The following is an 11,912-nucleotide window of genomic DNA, read 5'->3' as shown; positions in this document are numbered from 1 at the left end:
CACCAGTGTGTGTGTGTGCATGTATGTATGTGCCCAATGATTACCGGGCCCTGGACAGGTCCGGCTAAAATTTACCGGGCCTTGAGGTCACTTGGGTTGAGAACCCCTGCTCTAAGTCATCTAGTCAAACATAGACACTGCAGTGATGTCTAAAATTAGGATTACAAATGTAATTGGAGACTATATATGTATTCCTGCTGGCAATTAACTGGAGCAAACATGCACTACACTTAGGTATGCAAATATAGTGGGAGAATCAAATGAATTTAACAATAAAATGATCTAATGAAACAGATCATTTTACAGTAAAATTACCCTTTAAAGGGAAAGAATGGATATTTAGTTTCAGATAAAAATTTCACTCACAGTTTTTTTTACCCACTTCTGTGGGGTCCTTTATGAGGTCCACTAGCCTGCTGTTGCAGAGATAGACATATTTACACTGCCTCTGCAGGGTATTCTTTTTTCAATAACTCATAACAATGTATGAGAGAGAGGCACTGACATTTTGGAACACATCCAAAGGGTTTCTTTGTGAATATAAGTTTAGAATACTTAATCTTCTGTCTCCATCATATAGACTTGAACAATGGATGATATAGTAACATAATAATGTTACTGACAGCTTATGAATCTCAAAAGTAAATATTACTTTTGACCAAATAGCCTAAGACTATGCAGCAGGATAATGTATCATACAAACCACTCATCTGCTTCTCCAAAAAATGTATGGAGGCAAGAAATTAGGGAAAAATGACTACTAAGGTAGATCTTTAACTTAAAAAAAAATTGACAGTTCAAATATCCAAAGAAATCATGCCACATGGCTGTTATAACAAGTAAAATATTTACTGCGTCTAGAAACTATAATAATAATAATTTAATTCACATTTGATTAACACTCGTATTCTTTGTTCTACCTTATGGTTGTTTGCTTTCTGTCAAGGTTGTCCTCGAGAACCATGTTATAGGTCTGTAGTGTATTTTATCTGTCCACTATTTTCATTATTCTTCCTCTCCCTCTCTCCATATACAACTCATCCCTGTCCTCTCTGTGTAGTTTCACTTTTTAAGTGGCTATGTGGATCAATTGAAAGTGAAGCCATAAAAACATTACGTAGTTAAAATGCTACTTTCACATAAGGTTCTACTGTCAGTCTTGGATAGAGTTGTCTGCATACTAATTAATTTAAGAGATGAATGAATGGTTTTACCCATGTAATTATATTATAGCTTAGGTCAATTCATTATTTTACTCCATTCAAAACTAATGTTTAGTTCTGCAAAGGAGAAGCAGAACTAATATGATGTGCATATTTGTACGCTTTCAAATGGAATAGCAAATGGAAATCAGACACTATCAAATTATTTAAAATGATGTATAAATTGGCAAAATGATAAACATCTAGTAATTAATTACTTTGTAAAAAAAAAATGCTGCTTGAATTGAAAGACTCATGTCAATACATACAGCCTAAATTGAAAAACGTATTAGCCGGACAGATAGCTCAGCATGCTATTCACAGTGTGGCTGAGCTCTGTAGCAACCCAAGGGTTGCAGGTTCGATCCCTGGCGAGGTCGATAAAATGAGCAGCGCCTTGAGACCCTTACGGGTGATTAGCTACGCTTTACAAGTACCCAATACATACATACATACATACTTAATCAACAGGTATTTCAAATGAAGCTACACACTGCATGTTTGTATAATAATATATGGGTCTGAAGTTAAAGGGACATTAAACCCAATTTTTTTCTTTCATGATTCAGACAGAGCATACAATTTTAAACAACATTCCAATTTACTTCTATTATCTAATTAGCTTCCTTCATTAGATATCCTTTGTTAAAGAAATAGCAGTGCACATGGGTGAGCCAATCACAGGGGGCACTTGTGTGCAGCCACCAATCACCAACGGTTAAGCCTATCTAGATATGCTTTTCATCAAAAGATAAAGAGAATTGAGCAAATTAGATAATAGAAGTAAATTAGAAAGTGGTTTAAAATTGCATGATCTTTCTAAATCATGAAAGAAAAATGTTGGGATTGATGTCCCTTTAACAATTATTAAAATTTACTTTTTCTAGTCTATAACTCGATTCCCCCCCCCCCCCCCTTAAATAGCCCTCCAATAAAAATAGAATAACAAATAAAAATCAATTACCTATTTTTTCAGGCTTCAGCAATTTAAAGAAAACAGTTGAAGTTCCCTTCCCTCCTGATTTGGTTGTAACAATAATGTCCCCTTTGTCATTTTTTGCTTGTCCAACACGACATACAATTTTGCTAGCAGATATCCATTCTGCGGTTAGTAGGCAGTTGTGTCCACATATTGTCAGACCTGCAACATATAGATACATATAAATAAAAACAAAAACAATTCTGTTTCTCGCAGCTAATGCCCAATTCCTTTTTTATTTTTTTATTTATAATTGTTTATTAGCCATTTCAGCATGCCATTCCATTGACAGAGAGAAAAAAAAATGAAGCAACACAAAAACCTCAGGTATCCCTGAAGATGTAATACAAACGATACACTTAATCATAGTGTCATGTCATCACATTATTATACATAGATTTAAATAAAACACATTGCTCCGGACATTTGAAAGTATGTATCTAAATATATTAACAAAAAAAAGAAAAGTTTTTCTATAGGGTCAATAATTGTTACTAAAACCTTATTTGCATGATGAAATTGGAATTTTCTTATATCATAAAAAAAAAGAAAAGAAAAAAGAAAAAGAACAGCGGGGCAGCAACAAAAAAAAAAAAAAAAGAGATTTACCCTCCCGGCCCCCTCGACCCCCATCCCCATACCAACCCCCAGTGGTTAATTACACAGGGTATTCATTATTCGCTATAGCTTGTTCCATGTGTATTGTACCCCTGAAAGGTGCAATTATCTGTCTCTGCATGTTTTCTGGTAAGCTAGTAATTACACTTTTCCATTTGCAAAAGAATTTCTTAACTTGAGCTTCTGAGTTTACAGACGTGTCAATTTGTTCTAAGATAATTTGATTTTGAAGCTTTTGCTTGAATTCTTTCAAACTTGGGGCCTTTTTAGATTTCCAGTATTTTAAAATTAAAAGCCTTCCGTGATAATTATATTATTCAGTTGTTGAATGTTTTTAAGTACTGTCTCTTCTTGATTAATGAAAAAAAAGACATTCTTATCTGTTATTTGAAAATTACATTGATTAATTTTACTAACCCAGTTACCTAACTTGTACCAAAATCTTTTAATTTTATAACAGTACCAGAAACAATGCTGCAGATCTGCGCTATTACTCTTACACTTCTGGCAAGATGTCATAGATTTGTCCCATTTAGCCTTTACTTGTGGGGTAATATAGGCTCTATTTATAAATTTGGTATGTGTCTCCCTCCATGAGGTGGAGACTGTCGCTCTATCTATAAGGCTAAAACTTTCTTGGATTCTTTCTGGCGGGATCAGCCAGATTTCTGCTAGTTTTTGTAGATTACTGAAACCGTTATTAGAAATTATCAGTCTATATATTGTTGAAATACTATACCTACCTGCCTTGAAGAGCTTTAAAATGGGTTCTATAGGGTCCCAGGCATCTATCGCCAGATTATTTTGTAATATTTCTTGTAGATAGTGCCTAATTTGTAGAAAGGCATAGAATTCTTTGTTTTTTATCTCATAATCTTGCTTTATTTTAGCAAAGGTCTTACAAGTCCATGTTTCTCTATCTATAAATTGAAATACATTGGTAATCCCTTTTTGAGCCCAAGTCTTAAATACACTTGAATCCAATGCTGGCACAAAGTTAGGGTTTCCCACTATAGGTAGATAGGTAGAAAAAGAGCTGTCGATGTCTAAAATGTGTAGTATTCTTTGCCATGCAGTAATTACCATCTGTATAACGGCTAGGTCTTTGATTTTATAAGGCCTTTTATCTCTAGGTATATGAAGAAGAGCATTAAGCGAGAATGGGTATACTAGGACTCTTTCTAATGGGAGGGCTGCGTGGTAATCAGTTTCTGTCAGCTAATGCCCAATTCCTAATGGAAACAAATGGTAGGAAGACAAAAGAGAAGTCAGCAAAAACAATAACAAAGCACATTTCTTTTATTATTAAATGTAACATTTTAATAAGGTCTCTCAGGTTATATTTTATGCTGTCAGAAATGTCAACGTAACTACTGTAAAATTCTAAACAAAAACAGATTTCCGGCATTCGGTGGGATTGGAAAAACAAATGAGTTGCCAATCATTTTCAAAACAGAACATAAAAAAAAAAAAAAAAAAAACTTAAAAATATATTGGCACAGCTTGCATGAAATTGGTATAGTGAAAAAGTAAACTCAAGACTGATAAACTACACCTACCATTTTTATCATGTCTGGTTAGTGCAAATGAGAATAAGCAATCGTGTTTGTGAAAGAGTAAGGTGTTATGTGAACATGCACGTGATATTCTAACTTCAGATTTTTGCACTCGTCTGTTTACGGCAAGAGCGAAAACAGTTTACTTTGAACTCATCATACAAGCGCAACCCAACGAACGTAAAGATATTAATTCTAGCGCAATTTTTTTCCACTTTTTGTTTCCATTGACTTCTATGGGAGAATACGTGAACGCACACGCGATATTCTAATTTCAGATTTTTGCACTCGATGGGTTACTGCAGGAGTGAAAAAAAAAGTTTACTTTCAATTCATAATCCAAGCGCAACCCGACAAACGGAAAAATGTTAATTCTAGCACAATTAGTGCTCCACTTGTACTTTCGCCCTTAAGAGGTGCAAAAATTGCCTCAGCTTGATATATGTAGTTTGGCCCTAATTATTCTCAGGTCATTACGCAGAAATCCCCCTGTACTTACCTACATATGTGCCCCCTGATAGATTAGATCTGTTAAATGAGAGGATGCCTAAAAGTGACCTCTATTGGTTGACATGGATTTTCATAGTGAGGTCTTTAAGACACTATTTTCATGCCTAGTCCTTAGAAGTAATAGCATTTTGCCTGCAAAAGATTCCATAGTTTTTTTTATATACTTTTCAACCATAAAATGTAATGCCTGAGACTTTGAACCGCTTGTTTTCGTATATACTGTTTTGTGTCATGGAAAGCTTTATGGTTATGCAACTAGCTGGAACTACTTTATTGTGTCTAGTTGTTTGTATTTTCGCTTATGAACCTCAATAAAAAAAAAAACCTTAAGAATAAACCAATTACAAACTATACAAGTATATCTAAACAAATACATTTCTTGATATATATGCCATTATTTTTGCATGGCACAGTGTGCTGACTGCTGCATAGAGTTTTGCATAGTGTCAGCAAAGGGACTGAATGGCAAAATAACAAAAGATTAGATCATATTTGCCACTGTTCATAAAACTGGATGGCAACTCAGTTTACCATCCTGACCCATTGACAGTGAAGGACAACTGAATTATCCAACATGCACAATCTATGCACACAGGGATGAAGAACTACTGCTCGGTTCTCTACATAGGTGTGAGTTGTTACCATATAAAGATGCTCTAGTGATGAAATTACAAAGTTAGCAGACCTGTATTATTTTCCACTAAGAAATATACACATCCATTTGTGTGGTGCATTATTAATGCATTGCAGTTAAATGATCTTCTACTCACATTTGTAACATTTCAGCACCTTTCCATAATATTCAGGAGACAGGAAATTGTGACATTGTAAACTGTCATTACATAAAGATTTTGCCTGCAAGGTTTACTAGTGCTTTAGTTGTCAAATAACTTCTCTTTCCCACCTTCTGTTGAGAGATTACTGAATTAATTTGCTGCCCAGACAATCTACTTGTGTAATGTAAAGATCACTGGAAACGTATTAAAAAATAAAGTGGGCTGAAAACCATTCACAGTAATAGCAAAATAAAGAGAGTTTTTGCTAGCACTACATTTGATATACACACAAAAAATTAATTCATACTTGAAAAACTAAATGTATGCTTACCTGATTAATTCATTTCTTTCTAAGTGGTGAGAGTCCACAAGTACATTACACAGGGGATTCAACTCCTGGCCACTAGGAGGATGCAAAGCTTTCCCAATACTCAAAAGAGAATTCCATCCCTACGACCAAACTGGTTAGCCAGTCTTACATATAGCCAAGAAGGAGGAATAGAAAAAGGTAGGAGAGAACAGAATCAGGGAAATGAGGTGCAACCATAGAACTGCCGCCAGTTATTAATTAATAAAATTGGGTAGACTCACCAACTCAAAAGAAATGAATCAGGTAAGGATTAGAACGACCAAGACCTGCAGCTTGCCCCTTACCCCCCTGGGCTGGATGATTGGCCTGTGGCGTGTGATGCTGCAAGTGAAGTGACTGGCGGAGTGATATTTTATTATTAATAGTGAAAGAGTATAGCCTCTTCGGTTGTTTAATATATTTGTCTATCTATTTATATAGAGCAATAGCTAAATATATATAAATATAAATATATATATATATATATATATATATATATACACATACAGGAGAGAGAGAGAGAGAGAGAGAGAGAGAGAGAGAGAGAGAGAGAGCGCGTGTGCCCCTTGGGGCAGTTATGTTTTTTGACCCTTGTTTGCACTTGCGTATATGTTTAAACACACTCTGTGTTTTTCGTGCATGTACATTTTTAGACGCACTCAGGGTTTGTTATTTTAACTCATGTCGGCTTTCGGGTGTGGTGTTGTATGTTGTTTTGCCTCACTTTTTTTTTGTCACGTCAGGTTTAGCACGCTATCTGGATGTTTTGCTTCATTAAGTGGTGAGAATGCACACATCGATCACTTCTGGGAAACTAATACCCAAGCTGTGGAGTACACAAGTAATGAGGGCGGGATAAAAAAGGTTTTAACAAAGAAAGGCTGGCACCTAATTTAAAGATACTGCTGCCTGGAGGACTTTCCTACCAAAAGAAGCTTCAGAAGAAGCAAAAAACATCAAAGTGGTATTATTTAGTAAAAGTATGTAGGACCATGTTGCTGCCTTGCACATTTGTTTCCTGAAGCCTCATTCTTAAAAGCTCAGGAAGTAGAAATTGATCAGGTAGAATAAGCAGAACTATGCATTGGAGGAGACTTCCCCGCCACCAAGTAAGCCTTACGTATCAAAAAAAAAATATGACTTACCAGATAATTTCCTTTCCTTCGAATACAGGGAGAGTCCACAGCTGCATTTATTACTTGTGGGAAATACAGAACCTGGCCACCAGGAAGAGGCAAAGATACCCCAGTTAAAGGCTTAAATACCTCCCCCACTTCCCTCATCCCCCAGTCATTCTGCAGAGGGAACAAGAAACAGTAGGAGAAATATCAGGGTAAAAAATGTGCCAGAAAAAAACAACTAAACTTAGGGCCGCCCACCGGAGAGCATGGATAAGCCCAAACGAAGCCTTCTGCAAAACTTAGAACAAGATGTAAACTCCAAGGAGGAGCGCTAGATCTAAACACAGGCCTGATCTAGTCAAAGCCTGAACAAGACTGGACATCTGGAAGCTCTGTGAGCCTCTCGAGCAGTAAAAACAGATAGGGCCGGTTAAAAGAAACTTCTAAAAAATGCTAGATGTCTAGCATATTCAGGATGAAAAGGCCAGAGCCCCACCTGGGTTCAAATCCACCTTCTGCTACAGAAGCGGTGGAGCTAACCTGACACCTGAACGGCTTCCCCATCCTACACAAACAGTCGAGCAGGGAAAGATTGTAGGGGACATTCGAACCTGAAGAGTACGCTCATAAAGAGGGTCGCTGGCAATGAGCCGACATTGGCTTCAGCCCACCACCAAACATGAGACCCCGCCGGTCTAGTAGGAGGAACTATCCTTCTTCAAAAGAGGGTCTCCCCTAGAGAGGTCCCAATTGGTACGAACCCAGAAGACCAAGTCGTCCAAGCAGAATGCTTGCTGAGGAACCAAAGGAATGAACGGAAGAAAATTCCCAAACCCTGGACCTCCCTAGGACACTCTCTCCCCACGGACAAGGAAGCGACAAGGTCAAAACTGTCCCGGGAGAACTAAGAGAAACATTTCTCAGAACAGGGAGATCTGAACTGAAAACTGGGAATTGATTTTGCCCACCGGTATTTCATGTAAGTCTGTTAAGACAGAATCACCAACATCATGCCAAAATCACGGCCTCGTCTGTGTCTATCACTTTCCACCCCCGCCTCAACACAGACCATAAGGGGGTTGGAGGGCTTAATCTGATAGTAGATTTGCAAGATCTCAGGATTAAACAAAAGTTGCCACAGCAGGATTCAACACTAAGCCTTCAGCTTGCTAGGTAGGGTAGAGAAAAAACAGAATTTATGCTTACCTGATAAATTACTTTCTCCAACGGTGTGTCCGGTCCACGGCGTCATCCTTACTTGTGGGATATTCTCCTCCCCAACAGGAAATGGCAAAGAGCCCAGCAAAGCTGGTCACACGATCCCTCCTAGGCTCCGCCCACCCCAGTCATTCGACCGACGTACAGGAGGAAATATGCATAGGAGAAACCATATGATACCGTGGTGACTGTAGTTAGAAAAAATAATTCAACAGACCTGATTAAAAAAAACAGGGCGGGCCATGGACCGGACACACCGTTGGAGAAAGTAATTTATCAGGTAAGCATAAATTCTGTTTTCTCCAACATAGGTGTGTCCGGTCCACGGCGTCATCCTTACTTGTGGGAACCAATACCAAAGCTTTAGGACACGGATGAAGGGAGGGAGCAAATCAGGTCACCTAAATGGAAGGCACCACGGCTTGCAAAACCTTTCTCCCAAAAATAGCCTCCGAAGAAGCAAAAGTATCAAATTTGTAAAATTTGGCAAAAGTGTGCAGTGAAGACCAAATCGCTGCCTTACATATCTGGTCAACAGAAGCCTCGTTCTTGAAGGCCCATGTGGAAGCCACAGCCCTAGTGGAATGAGCTGTGATTCTTTCAGGAGGCTGCCGTCCGGCAGTCTCATAAGCCAATCGGATAATTGCTTTTTGACCTCTCCTTTTACCAGAATAAACAACAAACAAAGAAGATGTTTGTCTGAAATCTTTAGTGGCCTCTAAATAGAATTTTAGAGCACGGACTACGTCCAAATTGTGTAACAAACGTTCCTTCTTTGAAACTGGATTCGGACACAAAGAAGGTACAACTATCTCCTGGTTAATATTTTTGTTGGAAACAACTTTCGGAAGAAAACCAGGCTTAGTACGCAAAACCACCTTATTTGCATGGAACACCAGATAGGGCGGAGAACACTGCAGAGCAGATAACTCAGAAACTCTTCTAGCAGAAGAAATTGCAACCAAAAACAAAACTTTCCAAGAAAATAACTTAATATCTACGGAATGTAAGGGTTCAAACGGAACCCCTTGAAGAACTGAAAGAACTAGATTAAGACTCCAGGGAGGAGTCAAAGGTCTGTAAACAGGCTTGATTCTAACCAGAGCCTGAACAAACGCTTGAACGTCTGGCACAGCTGCTAGCCTTTTGTGAAGTAAAACAGATAAAGCAGAGATCTGTCCCTTCAGAGAACTTGCAGATAATCCTTTCTCCAAACCTTCTTGTAGAAAGGATAGAATCTTAGGAATTTTTATCTTGTTCCATGGGAATCCTTTAGATTCACACCAACAGATATATTTTTTCCATATTTTATGGTAAATTTTTCTAGTTACAGGCTTTCTAGCCTGAATCAGAGTATCTATTACAGAATCTGAAAACCCACGCTTTGATAAAATCAAGCGTTCAATCTCCAAGCAGTCAGTTGGAGGGAAACCAGATTCGGATGTTCGAATGGACCTTGAACAAGAAGGTCCTGTCTCAAAGGTAGCTTCCATGGTGGAGCCGATGACATATTCACCAGGTCTGCATACCAAGTCCTGCGTGGCCACGCAGGAGCTATCAAGATCACCGAAGCCCTCTCCTGATTGATCCTGGCTACCAGCCTGGGAATGAGAGGAAACGGTGGGAATACATAAGCTAGGTTGAAGGTCCAAGGTGCTACTAGTGCATCTACTAGAGTCGCCTTGGGATCCCTGGATCTGGACCCGTAACAAGGAACCTTGAAGTTCTGACGAGAGGCCATCAGATCCATGTCTGGAATGCCCCATAATCGAGTTATTTGGGCAAAGATTTCCGGATGGAGTTCCCACTCCCCCGGATGGAATGTCTGACGACTCAGAAAATCCGCTTCCCAATTTTCCACTCCTGGGATGTGGATTGCAGACAAGTGGCAGGAGTGATCCTCCGCCCATTGAATTATCTTGGTCACTTCCTCCATCGCCAGGGAACTCCTTGTTCCCCCCTGATGGTTGATATATGCAACGGTCGTCATGTTGTCTGATTGAAACCTTATGAATTTGGCCTTTGCTAGATGAGGCCAAGCTTTGAGAGCATTGAATATCGCTCTCAGTTCCAGAATGTTTATCGGGAGAAGAGATTCTTCCCGAGACCATAGACCCTGAGCTTTCAAGGGTTCCCAGACCGCGCCCCAGCCCACCAGACTGGCGTCGGTCGTGACAATGACCCACTCTGGTCTGCGGAAGCTCATTCCAAGTGACAGGTTGTCCAGGATCAGCCACCAACGGAGTGAATCTCTGGTCCTTTGATCTACTTGAATCGTCGGAGACAAGTCTGTATAATCCCCATTCCACTGTCTGAGCATGCACAGTTGTAATGGTCTTAGATGAATTCGTGCAAAAGGAACTATGTCCATTGCTGCAACCATCAATCCTATTACTTCCATGCACTGCGCTATGGAAGGACGAAGAACAGAATGAAGTACTTGACAAGAGCTTAGAAGTTTTGATTTTCTGACCTCTGTCAGAAAAATCCTCATTTCTAAGGAATCTATTATTGTTCCCAAGAAGGGAACTCTTGTTGACGGGGACAGAGAACTTTTTTCTATGTTCACTTTCCATCCGTGAGATCTGAGAAAGGCTAGGACGATGTCCGTATGAGCCTTTGCTTTTAACAGAGACGACGCTTGAATCAGGATGTCGTCCAAGTACGGTACTACTGCAATGCCCCTTGGTCTTAGAACCGCTAGAAGGGACCCTAGTACCTTTGTGAAAATTCTCGGAGCAGTGGCTAATCCGAATGGAAGTGCCACAAACTGGTAATGCTTGTCCAGAAAAGCGAACCTTAGGAACTGATGATGTTCCTTGTGGATAGGAATATGTAGGTACGCATCCTTTAAATCCACCGTGGTCATAAATTGACCTTCCTGGATGGTAGGAAGGATCGTTCGAATGGTTTCCATTTTGAACGATGGAACCCTGAGAAATTTGTTTAGGATCTTGAGATCTAAAATTGGTCTGAATGTTCCCTCTTTTTTGGGAACTATGAACAGGTTGGAGTAAAACCCCATCCCTTGTTCTCCTATTGGAACTGGATGAATTACTCCCATCTTTAACAGGTCTTCTACACAATGTAAGAATGCCTGTCTTTTTATTTGGTTTGAAGATAATTGAGACCTGTGGAACCTTCCCCTTGGGGGTAGTTCCTTGAATTCCAGGAGATAACCCTGAGAAACTATTTCTAGTGCCCAAGAATCCTGAACATCTCTTGCCCAAGCCTGAGCAAAGAGAGAAAGTCTGCCCCCCACCAGATCCGGTCCCGGATCGGGGGCCATCCCTTCATGCTGTTTTGGTAGCAGTGGCAGGCTTCTTGGCCTGCTTATCCTTGTTCCAGCCTTGCATCGGTCTCCAGGCTGGTTTGGGTTGAGAAGTATTACCCTCTTGCTTAGAGGATGTAGAATTAGAGGCTGGTCCGTTTCTGCGAAAGGGACGAAAATTAGGCTTATTTTTAGCCTTAAAAGACCTATCCTGAGGAAGGGCGTGGCCCTTTCCCCCGGTGATGTCTGAAATAATCTCTTTCAAATCAGGACCAAACAGTGTTTTACCCTTGAAAGGGATGTTAAGCAATT

General features: G+C 39.5%; 1 protein-coding gene across 1 annotated transcript in view; it reads right to left on the bottom strand.

Annotated features, from left to right (window-relative positions):
• Positions 1 to 11,912, bottom strand: part of EXOC2 (exocyst complex component 2) — a 914,329-nt gene that overhangs the window by 727,671 nt on the left and 174,746 nt on the right. The window contains 1 exon segment of the mRNA XM_053714663.1: positions 2,167 to 2,343. Within this exon segment, the coding sequence (XP_053570638.1) occupies positions 2,167 to 2,343 (177 nt within the window).

This window comes from Bombina bombina, chromosome 5 (assembly GCF_027579735.1).
Source record: "Bombina bombina isolate aBomBom1 chromosome 5, aBomBom1.pri, whole genome shotgun sequence".
NCBI lineage: Eukaryota > Metazoa > Chordata > Amphibia > Anura > Bombinatoridae > Bombina > Bombina bombina.
Note: the sequence above shows the minus strand (reverse complement) of the source record. Positions and strands in the feature narration are given on the sequence as shown.